This window comes from Acanthochromis polyacanthus, chromosome 23 (assembly GCF_021347895.1).
Source record: "Acanthochromis polyacanthus isolate Apoly-LR-REF ecotype Palm Island chromosome 23, KAUST_Apoly_ChrSc, whole genome shotgun sequence".
Classification (NCBI taxonomy): domain Eukaryota; kingdom Metazoa; phylum Chordata; class Actinopteri; family Pomacentridae; genus Acanthochromis; species Acanthochromis polyacanthus.
The window spans coordinates 4,211,994-4,235,309 of record NC_067135.1 but is presented as its reverse complement, the minus strand read 5'-3'; the positions used below and the strand labels follow the sequence as shown (position 1 = coordinate 4,235,309).

Genomic DNA, 23,316 nt, shown 5'->3' with positions numbered 1-23,316 from the left:
AACACTTTAAAGGCGGTCAATAGATAAGTCTGGAGGCTGTCTGAAAGCAACATCCTGATCTTGTGACGTCTTTATTACATTCCCAAAGCCTGAAACAAAATTAGTTAAATGTCAAGAGTGGATTAAGCTGCGTGAATGTTAAAAAACTCTGATCTGTTCAGAGTTAAAGCACCAGTAATTACCCTCGATTTCAGCCTCTTACCTTCTCTTTGGCCCGGAGTTCATCGAACATGTCCTGGATCTCCAGTTTCCAGTCTTCCTGCAGGGAGTGGAAGGAGTCCTGCGGCATCTCTTCCTTCACCTGCTGCTCCAGCGCCGTCAGCTGGGCCAGGATGGAGCCGAAGTTGGGTCTGCGGTGGGGGTCCTGGTCCCAGCACTCTGTCATGCATGCAAAGATCAGATCGAATGTAAGTCAGTGATTTTAAAAAAAAATGGTTGAGAAAGGGCAATATCTATATATATACGTAAATATAGATATATAATTAAACATCAGACCCAGATGAGTGCATTTGTTGTTTCTCTGTACTTTCTTTTCATTCTTATTTGCTTTGGTCAATTTGAGCCTTGTTTTGTTATTTTGTATCTCGCTTTTGTCATTTTGTGTCTCGTTTCTGTTGTTTTGTGTTTTGATTTTGTCGGTTTGTCTCGTTTTTGTTGTTTTTGTCTTTTTGTGTCTTGTTTTTGTTGTTTTGTGTTTCGTTTCTGTTGTTTTGTGTCTTGTTTTTGTCTGATTTTTGTCATTTTTTCTTGTTTCTGTCGTTTTGTGTTTTGCTTTATCATTTTGTGTCTTATTTTGTTATTTTGGGTCTCATTTTTGCCATTTTGTGTCTTGTTTTTGACAGTTTGTGTCTGATTTTTGTCATTTTGTGTCTGATTTTTGTCGTTTTGTGTCTTGTTTTTGTTGTTTTGTGCCTTACTTTGTCATTTTGTGTCTTATTTTGTAATTTTGTGTCTTGTTTTTGTCGTTTTGTGTCTTGTTTTTATCATTTTGTGTCTTGTTTTTGTTGTTTTGTGCCTTGTTTTTGTCATTCTGTTTCTTGTTTTTGTAGTAATCTTGTTACCATAGCAGAGAAATCTTTCTCATACTCAAGCTTGTTATAGTATTGTTTTGTGTTGTAAAGTTATTAACACAGGTGATGATATATATATGTGGCACTTCTTATTTTTCATAATGAGGAATAATCCTGTCGAATTCAACTTTTAGCTCAGACTCTTTCATTATGTCCATTAAATGAGTGATAACATTTATTAAGCTGTGAGTCTGCAACATCTATCATATCAAAACGCAAACTAGAGACACAGAGCTTGTTAAAAACACCAAAAAGAAGTCACCTTGAGTGGTACCGATACTGGAAGTTTTGGGTCCAGGCGCATGGTCTACAACTATGAAGCATGAATGCAATGAAGTGTAACATTTAAAAAAAAAAAAACACATCAGAGGTCATTTAGTTTGGCGCACAGTTGTTTCCTTAAAACATCTGACGGATTCGCTCGTTTCCGGTACAGTTTCACTTCTTTTGAGCATTTTGAATCTTGAATCAAGGGACCAGAAAAGAAGGAAGTCACTCAGTCATTAAGCATAACCCTCAAAAAAGGAGATTCCATCACGCAATTCAAAGCTTTTAGCATTCAAACGAGGACAAACGACTTACAGAGACGGGCGTTTCTGCACACAATGCTGCTAATTTTCTATTTACACACGTTTTAGTCACTTGTGTGAGCACAGTCTACAGTCAAGCTGATCACTTATTCAAAGCGTTGCGCTTAATTAACTTGCTGTGGGGAGTTTTGCATAATTTTCTGCGAAAAGTTTGGGCATTACAAGCAGATCAAAAACCAATCTGATAATTAATTAATCCTCTGAGGTGGCTGCCGGTGCTTTTGTGCGTTGATCTCGTTTTTAAACCCTCCTGTTGTCCTCAATTACGGGCACCAAAAAATATTGTTTCTTCACTGCAAAAACTCAAAATCTCACCAAGTCTGTTTGTCTTATTTTCAGTCAAAATGTCTCACCCCGCTTGATTTAAGATAAATTCACTTGACAAATGATATTTCAGCAAGATGGAGGGACTTGTTTTAAGACAGTGCATCTTAAATATCTTGTTAAGCCAAACAATCTTGCAATTATCGTGTTTTAACCGTCGTGTCGTCCTGCAGGTCAAATTGACCCGTTTTAAAGTTTTATATGTGGAAAAAAAAACATTTTCACAGTGGAAACTTCCACATTTTTTGAATTTTGGGGGAAATTTCTGAACATTTTTTGATAGAAAAAAGGAAATGTTAAAAAAAAGTGTTTCTTTACAAACAGTTGGAAAAATTTTACCAAAATCCAGTTTTTCCCCGAATGCTCTTAAACAAAATATTAGAAGTTTCACTGATAAATATGGAATAATTTTAGATATTTTTAGGATTTTTTGGGAGATTTTTGAAAATATTTACAATTTTCATTTTTTAAAATTTTTATTTCTTGCCAAATTTTTTTTTTTTTTTAAAATAAAACTTAAGGGAAACTTTGAGGAATTTTCGTCATGAAGATTTTTCAATTTTTCATAAATTTGGGAAGTTTTCTGCTGAATTTTTGAATTTTTTTTCTACACAAAGCAACATTACATTTGGTGCCGTAATTGAGGTTATCAGGAAGGTTAAGACACCTAAGCTTGACAATCCTGGTAAAATAGCTTAAAATAAGTTTTCCCCGCTAATTTTTAGATTTAGATATTATAAATATACATCTTATTTCAAGAAACCTTAACAAGCCATTTTTCACTTGTTCTAATAGCAGATTTTTTTCACTCATTTCAAAGTAAAAGTTCTTTGAAATAAGTTTTTTTTCTTGCTATGAGAGGGGCATTTTTTCCAGTGCTGCTATTTTTTAGCATGTCTGGCTTATTTTAAGACACCTAAGCTTGGCAATCCTGGTAAAATAGAGCTTAAAATAAGCTTTGTCAGCTAATTTTAAGATCTCAAGGTTTAAATATCATCTTATTTCAAGAAATTGTACCAAGACATTTTAACTTGTTCTATTAGCAGATTTTTTTTCTTTTATTTTAGGGCAAAAGTTCCTTGAAATAAGTTTTTTTCCTTGCTTTGAGAGGGGCATTTTTCCAGTGTTAAGTATACAGACAAAAAAAAGGCACATCAAGGGAGGAGGCTGGTATCATGACAGCAGCTATTTTCTTTTCCAACACAAAACTGAGAAGAGAATAAGCGTGCACGGACACATTGCACAAGGTGGCTCCAGCGCTTAAACACTTCCCCTCCACGGCCGCGTTATGAACAACATACAGGAATTTGTTTTCTCAATTTCATCGCAGCTTTTGGGGAAATGGAAAGAGGACGGCAATTCGATGTCACGCAACGGCGCTCTCACACCACCCAGCTCAAAGCCGCCGCCTTAACAGCGCCACGAGTGCAATTCAATTACATTTCCCAAGCGCTCGTCTCACCTGACATGAGCTGGGCGAAGGGCTCGGGGCACGTGGAGGGGATGGGGAGGGTGAGCTTGTTGACGGCGACTCCGTAGGCGACGGCCAGTCCATCGATCCCTCTGTAGGGCGCCTCTCCTGTTAGCAGCTCCCACAGCAGAACTCCATAACTGGAGGGGAAACACAGACAGAGAGGCATGAGACGAAACAACGAGAGCAGAATTAGACACAGGATACGCCCTGGAACACGCATCATGATGTGATATGATGGTCAACATGTACACTACTGCTTAGAAGTCGAGGATCGCTTAGAAATGTCCTTATTTTTTATTTCAATGAAGATAACATCAAATGACTGATAAATCCAGTCGAGACATTGCTAATGTGGTAAATGACTATTCTTGCTGGAAGCGGCTGATCATGAGTTAAGTTTTTATTTTGCACAAGAGCAAACACAATCACTGAGAGGTGATAGAGTTCCAGATCATTCACTTTCACATCACTTCTGTTGCGTGCTTTATCAGAAAGCAGAAGGCTGGATAGAAAATGAACATGAGGGAAAAACTTCAACCAAAACAATTCTCGCTTTCAGTGGAATTGTTTCTGCATCCTTATCACCACCAAAGAAACAATCATTATTTCCTCTATAGCTTAAAAATAATGAGGTGCAGTCAGACCATTCTCCACAGGTCTACCTACAAAAACAACGTTCATTTGGAGTCGTCTTAGCCCACTTGGTGAATGCTAAACCAAAGTGTTCACTCTCATTTGAGCTCTGTTTTGCGTTGACCTTATCAGAGCATTTTTTTTAGTGAAACCTGCTTCCTGGCGTGGCTGGAAAAAGTCAACCAAAGTAGGTCAACTGAGCCCCCAATATTCTTTTTAACTTTAGTCAGGTCTACTTTCAGACCATTTAAATTAGGGCTGCAACTAACGACGCGTCGACTAATCGTCTGAGCACGATACGTCATCAAAAGCGGAAGTGAGCGCGCAATGCAACAGAAATCAGCGTCCGACCAGAGCGCGGAACACAGACGGACATCGGCGCTGCATCGTGCATATATTATGTACGATGCAGCGCCGATGTCCGCGTTTAGATACAGCTGTATAGTAAACGCTGACATCCGTGTTTACGATAGATCGCGGATGTCCGTGCTGCATCATGCGTACATAATATATGCATGATGCAGCGTCGATGTCCGTCCGTGTTCCGTGCTCCGGTCGGACGGAGATTTCTGTTGCGTTGCGCGCTCACTTCCGCTTTTGATGACGTATCATGCTCAGACGATTAGTCGACGCGTCGCTAGTTGCAGCCGTAATTTAAATACGCATTTGTACTTGATGATAGATATTGTGATTGCAAATTTATTTACCATAATTCTTTTACAGTCAGGTCTCAGTTCAGTATTCACCGCTGAACAGATTTTAAAGGTTTAATGCATCGTTACCACAAGGCAAGGCAACGAGGATGGCGTGAATTTTTAAAACCATTAACACACCAGTTAGATGTTCTGCATAACATACGTTCTAAATTGCAGCCTTTGTGATTTGCTAATTGCAGCGTTTTGATTTTAAATTACTTCTTTGTATGCATTAGATGAATTTCAAGTCAGTGTTGACATTAATTGCACTCCTTGCTTTGTACGGAACATCATCTTACACATTCATTACCGCAGCACTGACAGGACAGAACCGAGACACGTTTGTGCGGCAGAATATTTCTTGCTTGATGGAACACGTGCTTGCAAAGCACTCTGAACTCATGCATGCAGAACTTCTGCAAACACAAACACACAAACACACAGGACTTTTTCAGCCCACACAATGGGAGCAGCGCTGCGTCCTGAGAAGATGAAGCGTGGCGCAGGACTTGGATCTCCCACACTGTCAATTAGCCCTCGCCCGGACCTGACTGAACGCACTGTGGAGGCTCGCTAAGTGGAGAGCGCAGGCCGCAGCCTTTTTTTATTTAGTTCTTTAATTACAACTTCCACACACTGTGACTGTGCAGAAACGCTGCTCGTCGGCTCGCCCCGAGGCGGCCGTCGTCTCCGCGTGGCGGCATTCGAGACGAGCGGCCGTGGACACATGAGAAAGAATACCAGAACAAAGATTACCCTTCATTTTCAGAGCAGGGCTGCCCGTCTGTCCCGCTCGCTGTTCGCTCATTTTGCTGTTTTCCAGATTGTGCCGTGAAAACGAGCTTGTGTGGGTTTCTCTGTGAATAAGCTGAGGATGTGTTGGTGAGATACAGAGATGGCATTGCGACCTTTAAGGTAGCAAAAACTGGAGCTAAATAGGTTCTTCTGAAGTAGCCAGAAAATTCCTTAAGTAGCTTGCAGCGTAGAAAAAATCGTTTTGGATGTTCCCAAGGACGCTTTCGAAAAGGTTCTCGGCTCAATTGGTTTCACATAGGCTCCATACGAGGCTGCAAAGACGCATTCAGGAGTGGATGGAACGGTCCAAATCCACGGGATTAAAATTAAACCACAGCGTATGAGAGGAACCACAATGCAGCAAAGCACCGGAGCTGTGGATGTGTTATCGCTGTAATAAATGATTATTTTATCCCTATGGCTGGGTTAAAAAAAGCATAATGAGACACAAAAAGACAAAAACAAGACACAAAACGACAAAAACAAGACACAAAATGACAGAAATGAGACACAAAATGACAAAAAATGACAAAGCAAGACACAAAACGACAAAAACAAGACACAAAATGACAGAAATGAGACACAAAATGACAAAAAATGACAAAGCGAGACACAAAACGACAAAAACAAGACACAAAATGACAAAAACAAGAAACAACATGACAAATGCAAGAAACAAAATGACAAAACAACACACAAAAGGACAAAAATAAGACACAAAACAACACAAACGAGGCATAAAATGACAGAAACGAGACAAAATGACAAGAACAAGACACAAAAAGACAAAACAAGACACAAAAAGACAAAAACAAGACACAAAATGACAGAAACAAGACACAAAATGACAGAAACAAGACACAAAATGACAAAAACAAGACACAAAATGACAAAAACAAGAAACAACATGAAAAAATAACACACAAAAGGACAAAAACGAGACACAAAATGATAAGAACAAGACACAAAATGACAGAAACAAGACACAAAATTACAAAGCAAGACACAAAACAACAAAAACAAGACACAAAAAGACAAAAATAAGACACAAAATGACAAAACAAGACACAAAACAAAAGAAACAAGAGAGAAAACAACAACAAAAAAGACACAAAAGGACAACAACGAGATGAAATTGACCAAAGCAAATAAGTATGCAAAGAAAGTACAGACAAACAAACGCATTCCTCTGGGTCTGATGTTTAATTATACCATATTAGTATATATATATATATATATATATATATATATATTACCGTTTAAAAAAACAGCCCTGCCTGCTTCGTTCTGAATGCAAATTCGTACACGTTGCTTATGAGCCGCCATGAATCCCCTCTCAACAAATTACACAGTTGTTTAAGTCATTATGATGAAACCACAAACCATAATCAGGGGACTCTTCTCTTTGTGTGTAGATGCAGCCACACAGATACTAACAAACACACAGACACACACACACAGAGCTATTCCCAGATAAAGGGCTGTGGTTAGGTCTGCTGTGTGGCCTCCTTCTCTGTCTATACTGGAGACAATGGGACAGTGTGCAGTACACATGTCCCACAACAAAGCACAGAGCAGCTCTTTGAAGAGACGCCGTCACATGGTCGCTGTGGCCTTGCTCCAATCCATCACTCTGTCCCTCCATCTCTTCATCACCCAGGCTCCCACCATCACTTCTCTGCACTTTCCCCCTGTCTCCCTCTGCTTCTATCATGTCCAGCAGATAATTAATACCCCAACTACTGCTCTACACAGACCTTCTACTTCAGCACTGATCCAAGATATCAATACTCACACTGATTTGTAGGCAAAGTTTTATGCATGTGCACCCTATCTGCTACTGTATGATATTCTACTTGGAGAAGTAACATTGAGCTCAGCTGAAATGATCTGAAATGACATTTTTTTTCTGGTGGATTCCATATCAGCTGTCAGCTTCTGAAGCAGCTATGAAATATTTCTCCAGGGGCCACCACTCAGTGTCATTTCAGCTTTGTTATCGAGTGTTTTATGCCACGTGTCCTCGTGAAAAGCCGCACTCCCGACGCTAAAACATCCCGTCTGTTTGGAATTCAGCTGGTCTTCTGAAAACGGCTGTAACTAGGCAGCAGTGTATTATCACTCACAATGTAGGATGTGCTCAGTTTTATCGTCTATTTCACGCTAAATGGGAGCGTCATTTACAAGACGAGCATCACGCTGCACTCAAAACGACAAAAACAAGACACAAAATGACAGAAACTAGACACAAAACGACAAAAACGAGACACAAAATGACAAAGCAAGACACAAAATGACATTAACAAGACACAAAATAACAAAACAAGACACAAAATGACAAAAACGAGACCCAAAATGACAGAAACAAGACACAAAATGACAGAAACAAGACACAAAACGACAAAAACGAGACACAAAATGACAAAAAACAAGACACAAAATAACAAAACAAGACACAAAATGACATTTACAAGACACAAAATAACAAAACAAGATACAAAACGACAAAAACGAGACACAAAATGACAAGACATAAAATGACAAAACAAGACACAAAATGACAAAGCAAGACACAAAACAACAAAAATGAGACACAAAATGACAAAAACTAGACACAAAATGACAAAGCAAGACATAAAATGACAAAAACGAGACACAAAACGACAAAAACGAGACATGAAACGACAAAAATGAGACAAAACGACAAAAACGAGACACAAAACGACAAAAGCGAGACACAAAATTACAAAAACTAGACACAAAATGACAAAGCAAGACACAAAATGACAAAAACAAGACACATAAGGACAAAAACGAGACACAAAATGACTGGCAAGTTATTCATAGTATGTCTTAACTAGCATATGATTGGGAACAGGGCCATGCTTCTTGTCTTTATGCTAAGCTAAACCCATAGCCTGCAGGTCTTTGCCTGATATTTACAGCATCTAGCATATCTAACTTTATTACCCAAAATGTCAAACCGTTCCTTCAAGGTGCTGCGAGTCGGTTCATTTCACCTTTTCTTAAACATTTTGAAGGGCACAGCGGGCTTTTGATAAAAAAAAGAAATAAATACCCAAATACCTCGCAAGGACACCTGTTCCTATAACACAAATCCTGGATCTGGTTCAGCTGAATTCCACTGTAAATTACCCAGCAGCTAAAGGACTCACCTCCAGACGTCGCTGCCCTTGGAGAAGGTGGACGACTTGATGACCTCGGGGGCCATCCAGGCGTAGGTGCCAGCGGTGCTCATCTTCGTGGTCTTGTGCCACTCTCTGGCCAGGCCGAAGTCTGTAATCTTCAACGTCAAACCCTCCATACATTCATTCTCTATGGGCTGAGCCAGAAGGACTACAGGAAGGACAAAGAGGGTGGAAAAGGGGAAAGAAAGGCAAAAAAAACCTCAGATTTAGTCAAATTTAAACACTGAAACATGTTAATTGGTAAAAATTCAATGACTGCAGAGATTAATTTTGCACATTTCCTGCTTGCTTGTCGCAAAAAAAAGTCTGAGCTTAGCGTTCGATACGCACAGTCTCACTTCCTCTTGTTTTTTAGGCCACAAACTGAGTGGCAAACACATTCATGGTATGTTTAACGGGCATGCCGAGTTGATCGCATGATTGGGCCAAACTGAACCGAGCGATGTCGTCACTGAACTCACAACATGTTGGTCACGTGGAGAGATTTAGAGGAAACGCCGTTTTTAAAATAAACGCTCAGAGGTCACTGCCTGCTGCATATTTGTCTGCTTTTGGGATGTAATTTCTGTGTTGTGATATCCACTTAAGAACAAAACAACAAAAACAAGACACAAAATGACAAAAACGAGCCACAAAACAAAAACAAGACACAAAACAACAAAAACAAGACACAAAACACCAAAAATGAGACACAAACCAACAAAAACAAGACACAAAACGACAAAAACAAGACACAAAACCACAGAAACGAGACACAAAACCACAGAAACGAGACACAAAATGACAAAAACGAGACAAAACGACAAAAACAAGACATAAAATGACAAAACAAGACACAAAATGACAAAAACGAGACACAAAATAACAAGACTCAAATTGATCAAAGAACATAAGCATGAAAGGAAAGGGTCTGATGTTGAATTTTATTAATATTTTACCCTTTCTCAAACATTTTTTTTTTTATATTGACTTACATTAGATTTGGTCTTTGAAAAAAGAGAGAAATTAATCATTAAAAGTCACAAATTGTGCTCGTTTTTATGGTTAATCCTCCTATGAATGCATAACTCCTGGGTGTAGCCATGTTTTTAGCGAGCTATTACAGCACCTGTAGTTGTAAATACAGTTGATCCTATTCAGGAAGAAGACTCTCTCTGCATCTTTGATTAAAACAGCTTTCTGTCATTTCTAACTTTCTCTCATCTTACTTGGTAACACTGCTGAATTCAGAGCACATCTGTTTTCTTAACTCAAACGTATGGTGTGATGTTGCGGCTCAAAAATCAGTGGTTCAGCGGGGCAACAGCTTGAAAAAGTCTCGAGAGTGACCGCTGGTTAGCACGTAGCCTTAATGCGCTGCGTTTCAGTTACTGTTTTCATACACCTCCTGACAGCGAAAGCAGAAAAATATGCAAATGAGAGCAGCTTTATGAGGAATTCCACTGTATTAAAACGCAGTAAATGTTCACAGAGAGACGAGAGCAGATGACCTGCTGGGGTTAATCTGCACTGAAGCACCAGAAGGAGACGTTAAACAGTAACCCGCTCAGTTCATGCAGACTGGTTTCTAAGCTAGGTATCATATAAAGATGCAAAATGACCACAAAAGCACCTAAAATGATCAAAAACAGACTGAAAACTGTAACAGAAATGCATATGATTACTATAAAACACCTAAAATTTCCACAAACGGACTGAAAATGGCCACGAAAAGGCACAAAATGACCAAAAATAAACAAAATGAACACAAAGACACACAAAAAGACACAAAATGACCGCAAAAAGACCTACAATTCTCACATAACAGTCTGAAAATGACCAAAAATATACAAAATGAGCACAAAGACACACAAAAAGACATAAAATGACCACAAAAATGCACAAAATGACTAAAAGTGACACAAAATGACTCAGTGAGACAGATAATTATCATATAAAGACACAAAATGACATGAGACACACAAAAAATTGCAAAATGACCACAAAAGCACCTCAAACTAGCAAAAACGGACTGAAAACAGTAACAAAAAGGCACAGGATGACCACAAAAAGACCTAAAACGCACACAAAACAGACTGAAAATGACCAAAATAGAAACAAAATGAGCAGGTCATGTGATCTGGAATCTTATTGTTTCATATTTAGTTGTCTGAACTTAAACCTAAACCACATGACGGAGGTAAGAAATGTGTTATCTCGCTGCCATCTCATATGGAAAACCCCTCACAATAGCTCACAGTGTGTCCAGATGCCAGGTGGATTATAAAAAAAGAGAGAAAAAAAGTTACACAATTTGCTTGCCGAAGCACAACAAAGTTGCAAATCTGTCGATGGAGCCACTGTAAACTGATCAGCAAACCTAAAGTCCCTATTATTCCCTTAAGGCACGGTGATATTCATCTTTCCTGTATCTTATCACACGCCTGCAGACCACCGTCATGTGGCTGCTGGGCTACACGCGTGTTCAAAGCAAACACGCCCACTGCGGTGAGTCAGATCACAGATGTGCTAAAGGTATGCTGTGGAGTTTCACACCTCTGCTGCCTCTGTGGAGCCGTTTCTTTAACGAGTCGGTATCTTTTTAGTCATTCTCACACGTATGATGTGAATCATACATTTTGCACTGATTTCCAGGTGGTACCGATGCATGAGTCTTCTCTTGGTCTATTTTCTTGCGGTTTTTCCTTTATTTTAACGATTCAATACATATCTGAAGGTCTTATAGTGTCATATTTCTCTGACGCAAGCTCTTGTTTACCTCAAAATAAGCCATTATGCGGATTTAAGTAGGTAAAAGTGTGTGTGAATATATATTAGCTTAATAAAAATAGTTGTATCTGTTAATGTGCAAACAAAACTGACACTGTAATCCAAGTTGGCACACATGTGCATGTGTACATGTCTGCAATCAGAGAGGACGCAGTAAAAACTAGGGATGTCTGATATTGGCTTTTTGCTGATATTGTCCAACTCTCAATTTCCGATATCAACCGATACCGATATACGAGGGCTATTTCCCTAATTTTAGGTAACATCACATATCTCCTGTCGTGGAATTAACACATCATATCTAATTTTATTGTATAAGCAACAAGGCTTTCCAAATGTAAACACTGTCCCTGCAAAATAAAAATACTTCAATATTTATGCGCTTTTTTTTTTTTTTTTTAATTGCCTCAAACAACAGTTCACACTCTCCATTCCTCCCTCTATAAGTCCGGTAAATGCGGGCGAAATCCAGGCATCATTTATCGGTTTTCATGATAGGCAAAAATACCCGATAACAACATTGACCGATATTACATTTCTACACCAATATCGGCCTGATAATATCGGTAGGTCAACATTATCAGAGATCCCTAGTAAAAAACTTTAAAAACACTGAAGTATTTCCTAGTTTTGTGCAGTTAGAAAAGTGTTTTATCATGACAGAGCATTTCCTACTTGATGAGTTTACACTCAAAACTCTGACGAATGCAACAAACCCAAGGACGCCAACAGCAACCGGCTCAGGCAAGATAAAGAAAACATTTATATTTTTCTTCACTTGACCTTTAACCAAACAAAAAATTACTGATATCAACTGACCCGGTCAAGACGTGTTTGCAAATTAAAAGCAGGTCTAATCTGATTGAAAAACGAAGGCTGTTTTGGACATTTCTCCAAAACTTTCACTTTTTAACCACATTTAGTTCAGTTATTGACCTACATATTACTAAAACTGAACTTACAGGCTTCAATACAGGCTCACTCATACAAACAGTTGACTTAATAAGCAGAAGGACAATCAGAATTGATAGAGAACACCTGACAGCAACAATATGGATCCTTAAAATAAGATATCTGACACACAAGACTGGCAAAATCCAGATGAGATGTAATAACCTGAAAGTAAACAACAGTTTGATAACCAGCCGGCGTTATGCAATGCTGAGACTCTCCGAGATATTTTCTGAGAAAACGGAGTGTAATGCTGAGGATGCTGGTCGCTGTGGTGTGACTCGGTATCACATGTCTCGGTGCGATCGGCAGCCGTGCCTCTCCTTCCCCTTTGCTGGCAGAGCGGGCATCGCTCAGGGCACGGCTGGCTGTCAAACACCAGGGAGGAGAAGCAGCAAAGAATTTGACTTATTATAGGGAAGTAAGACTCCTGCTATTTGCAGTCACTTTCCGACTTTCTGGGCCCGCCGCTGTTTTCCTTCTTTCTTTCTTTTTTTTCGATTTTTCTTCCTTTGACTTCACTGGCTATTTTCTCCAGCCTCTCTTTTCTTTAGCCACAAAAATATGATTTTTTTTAAATCTTTTTCCACACATAGAAACGATTCACTCTCTTTCTCTGTCTTTGCCTCTCTTGTTCAGACATCCTGTGCTGCGCCTCGTAGCCCAGAGGCAGCGGGCTTGACGTCACAAAGGAATGCATCACAAGAGGTTGTGTTGTCTGCTGCGAGTGTGAGAATGTTGAAGGGGGATAGGAGACTTTTGGTTCTTTCATGACGTACTTTCATGGCCAAATTCTGCACCCACTTCCACAGCAATCGGTCTCGTACGACAGGTGCAAAGAAACAATTAACGAAGGCTCTTTTCTTTGTCTTCTAACAGCGAGACGGCTTTTAAAATCACTGCATTAGGGTATCACAAACTTCCACATCGACTTCTGCCTCACAAAGAAGACGCAAACAATAAAATGGCAAAAGTAGCCAATGGCCAAAACAAAAACAACCTCGACAGCGATTGGAAAAAAACAAACTGCCTGTTCATTTAACCTTTTTGCAGAAAATCAATTTCTGTCCGTTCTACGCCTGAGTCATTGTTTCTGTCAATTCCACAGGCCCTTAGGGAGGAGGGAGGAGTGGTGATGGTGTTGGAGGGGGCGGGCTGGTATTTACTGCAACCGGCCCTGATCCCTTGCTCCGCTTCTTTTGTCCTCCTGCCGGTCAGCCGTCTGGTAAAAACAAGCCCCGGTCACTCACCCCTATTTCCAGCAGGACGCTCGCTCGCAGTGCCGCGACCCCACTTCCAGGAAGTGGAGTCGGTATCGGCCAATTAGCCTCCAGTAGCAGAGTCCTGCCTTTATCAAAAAAAAAAAAAAGAAGTGTTCCCACCGATTGCGGCTCATTGTGCACAATAAGCGCGGCTCTATTTTTAGGAAACGGAGGTTAAGAGGCGTCACGTGGCTGCAGATACTGACATAGAGCGACCGGAGGGAAGTGTAGATGCTGGGGTAGAGCGAGTGGAGGTGAGAAAGATGGCAAAAAGAGAGAGAGAGGTGCTGGATGTTGATTGTTATCATATGACTGAGTGAGACAGGGCATGGCTAAAAGTGTCTGTCTGGGCCTACAGAAAGCAGAGTGATAGAAAATAGGGGCACACAAAGCACTCATTGTACACAGAAAACACTTACATTCGATGTCCATTTTTTAGCGATACACAGAACAACTATATATATATATACACATATACAGGGAAGGGCATGCAGCTGAAGGGCACACATGAATACAGAGATGCAGACTAAATCCCAGAGCAGCATGGATGTAGTACGACAGCTGGACCGTCTAAACACTAATCAGCCACTTGGCACCAGACACTGGATATGAAACGTCTCTGCAAAATCGCATTGTTTTGTCCGTGCCAGTTGTACAATTTGCATTTTCGCCATATGTAGATGCAGTTAGTGCATCCAAAATGGTCGCTAGCTTCGCATCGATGACAAGAATTTGGAAAGTTATTGTTAATGTGCAATGACAAGTACGAAATCTGTTCAGAAATTCCCTCTGGTGTAGACGTGGAGTATAAACTTTAACATATTTTGAAACTATTCTATTCTCGACAAACTTCCATTTCAACTTCAATTCCCCTTAATTTTTATACATATTTTCCTCAAGTCTGTACATAAAAGCATAAATATAATGTTGAGAACTTATTGAGTTAACTTTAAAAACTTTAGAAGGGCATTGTTGGGCAGCCCAGTAGCTCAACAGGTTGGGCAGACAACCCAAAAACAGGGGCTATAGCCAATGACGCAGCAGCCATGGGGTCGATTCCAGCCCAAGGCCCTTTGCTGAAGGTCTTCTCCCCCTACTTTCCTGTCTGCCTCTCAGCTTAACCTGTCAAATAAAGCCAAAAATGGCCAAAAAAAACTTAAAAAGAAGGGCATCGTTGGGCGGTAGCTCGACAGGTTGATCGGACGACTCATAAACAGAAGGTATAGTCCCATGGGTTCGATTCCAGCCCATGGCCCTTTGCTGCAGGTCTTCTCCCCCTACTTTCCTGTCTGCCTCTCAGCTTAACCTGTCAAATAAAGCCAAAAATGGCCAAAAAAAACTTAAAAAGAAGGGAATTGTTGGGCGGTAGCTCGACAGGTTGATCGGACGACTCAAACAGAAGATATAGTCCCATGGGTTCGATTCCCCCATTCTTCTCCCCACTTTCCTGCCTCATCTCGCCACTATCCTGTCAATAAAGCCAAAAATAGCCAAAATATTAACTTTTTTAAAAAAAACAAACAAGGCCATTGTTTTTAACCTTTTGATGCACAACATGGGTCAAAAATGAACCTGCTTCTGCTACTGCAGTGAATGCATAGCCCTGGCAGTGAAGAACGGAGGTGGGCGTGCGGTGATACGGAAGAAGTTGTTGTTTGGCAAGATGACATTTAGAGATGGCACCATGAAAGCCTCTGGAAATACCAAAATACTGGCAGACAAGATGGCTCCCAGCCTCCAGAAGCTTGGGAAAAGAGGAAGATTCCAGCATGATAGCGATCAAAAGCACACGCCAAGACCACCCAAAAGTTTGTAAAGAAGCAAAATGAAAATTATCACGATCTGCATCCAGTAGAACATCACTGGGATATTTTATACCCAACACCTCTTTTCCCCGACAGTTCAATTTAAAAGTGATGCAAATACTACAACGTGACACGATTCAGAATTATCCCACTACCTGTCACACATTCATGCAGAGAGATCTATCGCAAAGGGCAACAAAGGGCATTCTGACAGTTTCTTACCACATATATTACAAACATGCATAACCCATGCATATAAATACCCCTACGGGATGGATATCGCCTACCTGTGCACACTCTTAATGCCTGCACATGGGTCTACAACGCTCAACTACCCACACATGAAACCGAGCATAGAAACGGACAGACAAAAGCATTTTAGCAGTCTCAGCACACATACACACCGCATTCTTCGTCCACTTCCTGAGCCGAGGCAGAGTGCATCCACAGTTCAGCCCTTGTTCAGCCTTTCCTCCTCTTACCATCGCACTGACAACGACTGCCGCATTAGTCAGCTGCTTACTGGACGGTATGTGGCAACATGCAGTGTCCAAATCAGCTGCTGCACCACATAGCAAAAAGTCATTCGCCGAGGTCTTCTGAAAAGTTTTGGTGTACTTCAGTCTGGACTGGTGGGAGGAACCCTGGGAGAAAACAGTCTACAGCTACAAATAGCTACATGAAGGTCTTTTGGGTATGAGCAGTGTACACAGGACATCAGGATTTAAAAGAATGACTTCCAAATTATATTATATTTGGGTAAAATATGTGGAATGTGTGATTATTTTTGTGTCTGCACCCTCTGTTATCTCCCACCTGGTATCATATTTTGAGGAGCTCTGTAGCCATAGAGGTAAACACAGCCGGAAATCTACTTCAAAGGGCAACGGCGACTAGATCAGTCTTGCCCAGACAGAACATATTCCTGATTGAGAGGCGAAACCAACAGTGTCATAGCAAAAACACCGTGACAGGTCTCCATGGCAACGGGCCCTCTGTTTAGCATTGTTTGTTGTTCAGAAACAAGAGCGTGTCAGTCGCAGGCATGACTCCTACCAGATCTGTTGCCGGGACTGACTAAACACTGCAACGATTAACTCAGCGAGAATCCCAGAGTCAGGGATTTTGACATGAGTTTACCAGGACTGGTTAAGCACAGCCATGCATCACCCCGCATCCTGGGTAAATATGGATCACATTCTTCACAAGCCATTAAACAAGAATCCTAGGTCTGTTTGGGTTCTTTTACAAGCTGAGCAAAATGCAGCTTACTGTGCAATACCAGCTCAGTCTCTTGGGGGGGGGGGGGAGTGAACATTTTAAATTATTTGATAAAGTTTCTGGGAACTTGCATCACTATCTGTATATTTTGGGGACTCCATGGCAGACAAAGAACAGAACTGTCAGATATCTATAAAATCAGATGGTATAAAACTAAATATTCATGGGACATTGGTGGCCTTTTAGCTTCTACAAAACAAAAAACAGAATGTAAGCTGCACCTGATAACATGTCTGGCTAATTAGCTTGCGGCCTTGAAAGTTAGCACGACTGCTAAAGCTAAGGAGCAAAATTATTAAGAAAGTAGGTGATATTTTGTTTAAAGTCCCATTCATGACTATTAAGTCTACTGAATGGTTAATAGCTGCCTGCCAGCATTCACATGGACAAAGCTAGGTGACTATCTGGTACAATCTTGCTGCGAACATCAAGTATCTGTGGCTAAACATGGGAAGGACTGATAAAATGGCTGGCTATCAGTTAAATAAGTTGTTTAAAATTTGCATTTCAAGTCCGAACCCAACTTTAAGCCTTGGGACTTTGAGGAACCTCTACGTTAAACATTTTTTTTATCTTTCCTTCAATTTCAGGTGAAATCTGATCTAATTTCTGATCACTTTTGTGCAAATTAGTAATATTATCAAGCAGTCTTTACCTCAATACACAATATTTATGACTTTGGGCCACGTTCATCAGCTGGATGGACGTCCAATCGTAAGACTTGGCTAGACTTACAATAAATCCAACGTAGAATTGCCACCTGCTGCACCATCCAGCTGTAGTACAATGTCTGACACTGAATCCAGCAGCTTGTCAGATTTAAGCAAACAGTTGTGACTAGTTTCCGCGGTGAAAATTTTTAAAAATTCATCCGATGGCGTTTCTAATCGACAGGCTCAGAGCGGCGAGCATTCAGGCGTGAAGGAGTAATGACAGACCACACCAATCCTCTGGATATAAATGGAGATAGAGAAGCTATTAACAGATTTTGTTTCAGCGTAGCTTAATTGTTCGAATTAATTGACGACTTATCCCCACAGCTGCAACAGATAGAAACAGATTGCCGTCCCCAAACACCACAGATGCCACATCATCTCTCTGCAAATCCGCCCTATGACTGGAATCTCTACCTCCCCTGTTGGGTTTTTTTTTTTTTTTCTGTATCTTTCCGCATTAAAGAGGATGGATTTGAGATGCTGGTGAGGAGGTTATGGATGAGTCATGGGCGAAGGGAGTTAGATGGGATCAAAGCATGTTTCTATCACTGCCAGACTGCAGCTCATTCAGTTTAAAGTCATCCATCAGCTGCACTTTTCAAAGGCCAAACTGAATAGAATCATCCCATCAGTCCTATCTGCTACCTGTGACAAGTCGAAGTCGAGTGCCTGGACTCCGGGTCATCTTTTCTGGTCCTGCCCAGAACTCAAGAGTTTGACATGACATTTTTCATTTGTACGGCGAGATACTGTACACAGCCGACAGCTAATCCCTGACAGGTGATGGGACCTTCTCTTGGCACAGTCAGACGAAAAAAGCTGCTCCTGAAAGGGTGGACGTTGTATTCAGTCCTCGTATTCAAAACGGGTTCAGTGATATGACTTCTTCTCAGTTCTTTAAAGAAATTTGCAGCAGTCTATCCAAAGCCCGACAAGTTTTTTAAGATTCTGGGACCCTTTATTGAACATATTAGGAGCAAAAGCTACCAACCTGGCAATAAATCGTATCCAACTGTATTTTATTCTACTTAATTGTGTTGCATTTTACTTCAATCCACCAGAATTTCAGTCTTCCAGGCTCAAAATTAGACACATTACCATAACAAGACACAAAATGATCAAAGTTAGTCACAAAATGACCATAAAAACACACAAAATGACCATAAAACACACAAAATGACCATAATCAGACACAAATAACCATAAAAAACACACAAAATGACCATAATTAGAAACAAAATGCCCATAAAAACACACAAAATGACCATAATTAGAAACAAAATGACCATAATTACAAACAAAATGACCATAAAAACACACAAAATGACCATAATTAGACACAAAACGACCATAAAAACACACAAAATGACCATAATTAGAAACAAAATGCCCATAACAAAACACAAAACGACCATAAAAAGACACAAAATGACCAAAATTTGTCATAAAATCACTAAAAAAAAGACACAAAATGACCAAAAGCAGACACAAAATGACCATAAAGACACACAATAACAGAAATGAGACATAAAATACCAAAAAAGACACAAAGTGACCAAAGTTAAACACAAAATGGAGACACATTTGACACAAAATTACCTAAATTAGACTGAAAATGACCCAAATTACTCACAAAAGGACCAAAATTAGCCCCAAACTAGACAGAAAATTATCATTAAAATGACGCCGTTCTCGATCGTACTTAGTCTTGGTTCCATGGATTCTACTTGTGAACCTTACGACCTTTGTGGACTTTCAGTCATTGTACAGATTGACATTTATATGTGCACTTTTTCTGGCAGTTTTTCGCTGCTGTCAGAAAAAAATAATGGAAAAGAAATTCCTGAATAAAACACATATATAGAGAAGAAAAAAGGAGAAAACTGTCAGTCGATGCTGCAGGGCCTGACATACAAAGAGCAGAACCGTGTAAAAGGTTCAAGGACATGTGAGCGAACATGCGGCTGAAGGTAGATCACGTAGCGATGGAGGCCGTAACCTTTCAGCTGCAGCATCCAGTCCTGTCACAACAACACGCCAAACGCCTCTTCACTCTGCACTTCACTTAATTATCTTTTCTGGAGCTACATCTCTGTCTCTCACCAGATTTTTCTATGTACGCTATCATTCCTCACCCCTTCCATTCTCCGCTAGGGCACGACTGATGTTAGCAAGTTTATCAGGTCAATATCAGCTGAAAACTCACTCAGACAAATAATAAATAAATAGTAATAAATCTGGGTAAACATCAAAAAAATGTTCAAGAATTTCTACCTAAGTTCTGAACTGTTATTTTACAGATTTTCCCTGTCTTTTAAATTACAGATAATGAAAATATGTATTAATTTGCATATTGACCGCGAAAACGGACAAAACTGTAAATTTAAACAACTTCTATTGTATTTAAATCAGCAAAAATATTATTGTATTACAGATGTTTGCCATTATTTGAAAGAAAGACATTTTGAGATTGAAAAATGATTTTAAAATATTATTTATTAAAGTTAAAAATAACTGTCCAAAACTGTGATTAATGTCCACAACAAAAAAAATCTGTATTTTTTACTAAATGTAATTTATTCTTTCAATTTGTGAAAGTAAAATTACACTTTTTTAATGAATTTAAATCAGCAAAAAATATTGTTTAACAGTAATCGACTCACTTGCAAAAAACTTAGATTTAAAATTGGAAAATGGTAAATATTTTTTTTTTAAAACAGATTTTCCCTGTTCTATAAAATTATAGTTAATATATAGTAAAATCACAGAAGAAAAAAATTTACTTGCTGGTTGTGGAAAGAAACAAACAAAAAAGGACTAAAACTGTAATTAACGCCCAGTAATGTTGTCTTTCACAATGTGTGAAAATAAAATCATACTGTTTTAGTGAATTTATACCAGAAAAAATATTGTTACCAGTAATCAGCTGTTACTTACAAAAAAAACAACTTTAAGGTTAAGATTTAAGTTTGAAAAATGACCAAAAAATAATTCGACTAAAATAAAATAATACAGATTTTCCCTGTTATATAAAGTTATCGATAATATTTAGTAAACTCACAGAAAATACGTATTAATTTACTTGCTGGTTTTGGGGGGAAAAAAAACAAACAACTAAAAGTGTAATTAATGTCCAGTAATTTGTTCTTCTACACTGTTGTACTGAATTTAAATCAGAAAAAAATATTGTTGTTGGAAAATGGCAAATAAATAAAAAATAATACTGAAAAAATACAGATTATATGATACAGTATTATATACGTTATAATATTTAACAAAAATCACAAAAAATAAGTAGTAATTTACTTGTTGGTTGTGGGGAAAACAAAGTGACTAAAACTGTAATTAATTAACTTGGTCTTTCACAATTTATTGTATTTAAATCAGCTAAGGTAACATTGTTTTACAGATGTTTGTCATTATTCTCTGTCTTCTATTATGCTTTTTAAACTTTTTCGATAAGATTTTATTTCATTTCTCTTTTACAGTTTGCTCAATATCGGCCCGGGGTCCAAATATCGGTCTAGGTTTTAAACGTCCTCAGCCTCCTCTCTCCCGTAGGCGAGGGGGAGAATTCCGGCAGGGCGGGGGCTTTCCCCAGGAAGAACGGGAGCTTTGTCCCCTGAGGGACGAGGCCAGAGGCTGACAGACAGTCTGGCAACCTCTGACCAGGCAGCCGGCGAGGGAGAGGCAGTGATAGGGCATAATCATAGAGCACAAGATGTCAACTCACGGTGAAACTAGCGCTCGCTTCGCCGGAGTTTCGACTTAGCTCAGGGGTTCTCTGGGAGGAATTAAGCAACGTCAGAGAGTTCACCGGCCACAAACGGCTGATAACTGTCATTAGGAGATTCTGAAGTCAGTCTGAGGCGGCATTTCTTCCACATTCGGTGAAGATAGTCGACTTCCCGTTCATCCCGTGTGACGCGGCGCTGTCATTAGTTAAACCTGAAATATCCTAATTAAAATACAGCTTTTATATGGCTCCGCATGGCGCCCTGAAACAATAGAAACAGCTCATTTCCTCAGAGACACACACTGTGCTCAGCTGCTGAGAGACAGTTTGTCAGGTTCCACCTGTTTGGGCTGTAATGCCGTCCGATTTCATCACTTATAAAGCTGTCGGGAGTTTGGATAAATTCAACCCTCGCTTTGTGCTTCACGAGTTTCACAAACCTGTAGTCATCTTTACAACCTGAATAACGGTTTGTAACTTTTCTCGGACTGAGCTGGGTCATGTGACGTTATATGTAGTCAATCAGCCCTAATCGAAATCATTTGTTTGGTTGTCGTGTTTCTCTAATATCATTTTATACCATTGAGAGACACAAAATGACCTAAGTTAAGACACAACATGACCAAAATAACAACAAAAAGAAAAAATAACAAAAATGAGATGCAAAATTAGTCACAAAACGACAAAAAAATGTCACAAAATAACCATAAAAAGACACAAAATGACCAAAGTTAGACACAAAAAACAACCAAAAAACAAAAATGAGATGCAAAATGAGAAAAATTAGACATAAAATGAGCGAAAAAATACCAAACAAAATACCAGAAAAGACACAAAATGACCCAAGTCAGACACAACAAAACCAACATCCAGAGTTCCAAAAACCAAAGATATTCAATTTACAGCAGTGTTTCCCCTGGGTTGAAATGGCCTTGAGGTGGTGGGGTGTAGGCAAGGGCCAACAAGGGGGGGGGGCAGACGAGCGGCGGAAGGTGTTAGCCGACCAGCTAGCGGGGGAGATCGGGGGAGAGCAGCCGGCGGACCGCAGAGTTAAAAATGACAGCTCCGGTGGCTTGGTGCTTTCTGTTTTTTTTTTGCTTTTTTTTTTGGGCGCGGACCAGTGAGGCGGCAATTTCGGCAAAATTGTAGTGAGGCAGTGGCCTATACCAGCGAGGCGGCCCGCCTCGTCGGTCATATAGGAGGGGAAACACTGTACAGTCATGTAAAATATAGATGAGTGGCAAATCTTTGCATTGAGACAACTAAACTAGGACATCTGTGCCCATTTTTTGGAGTGCAAGGACTCAAATGACTCGAAATCAAAATCGTCACTTGCCAGTCAATCGAGGCCACCAGATAACCACAACATGAAACCAACGTCACAAACATGATAAAACCTCAGATAATGTTGAGATAACCGCAGCGTGGGTTAAAAACACCCAGATTTATGGTTATTTTACAATCCTACAGGTGTGAACGTTTCATGATTAACAACCCCACGTCAGAGCAAACAACCAACATTGGAACTTTCACGAGGCGTTTATCAGATTTGGCCCGACTCCCAGCTGGCACTGAGCTGCACCGACATGATTTTGGTTTGCAAATCGAGGAATCGATATTCAGCACTCAAGGTACGCAGACACAACAATTGATTGTGGTCTATTATCATGTGAGGAATCAACGGAGGCTACATGACGAGGACAGATCTGTTTCTATGAAGCACGTAAACTACGAGCTAACGGCTAAAACACGCCCTCCCAAACACACCAACACAAGGCCTTATTCTGCTCCTGATACGGGGTTATAAATGATTCCCTGTGTCAGGTAAAAGGCTGCCAGCTCCTGGAAGCGGTCACTTATTAACAAGCCTCTGGAGCTCATGTGTTGAAATTTAACCTTCATTAGTGCTACTTCCTCAGAAACCCAGACGGAGGGGGGCATTACTGGGTTGACCCCAGAAGCTGTGGGGTCAAGGTAGCGGTGGGAGGCGGGAATGGTGTCCAGAG

The 23,316-nt window shown here is 40.0% G+C and overlaps 1 protein-coding gene across 2 annotated transcripts in view; it reads right to left on the bottom strand.

Annotated features, from left to right (window-relative positions):
• Window positions 1-23,316, bottom strand: part of LOC110962013 (mitogen-activated protein kinase kinase kinase 11) — a 65,335-nt gene that overhangs the window by 25,790 nt on the left and 16,229 nt on the right. For both annotated transcript variants that reach the window (XM_051943966.1, XM_022209853.2), the window contains exons 2-4: window positions 8,758-8,938; window positions 3,447-3,595; window positions 203-378 (exon numbers count right to left, since the gene is read on the bottom strand). In XM_051943966.1, the coding sequence (XP_051799926.1) occupies window positions 203-378; window positions 3,447-3,595; window positions 8,758-8,938 (506 nt within the window). The remainder of the gene's footprint in view (window positions 1-202; window positions 379-3,446; window positions 3,596-8,757; window positions 8,939-23,316) is intronic.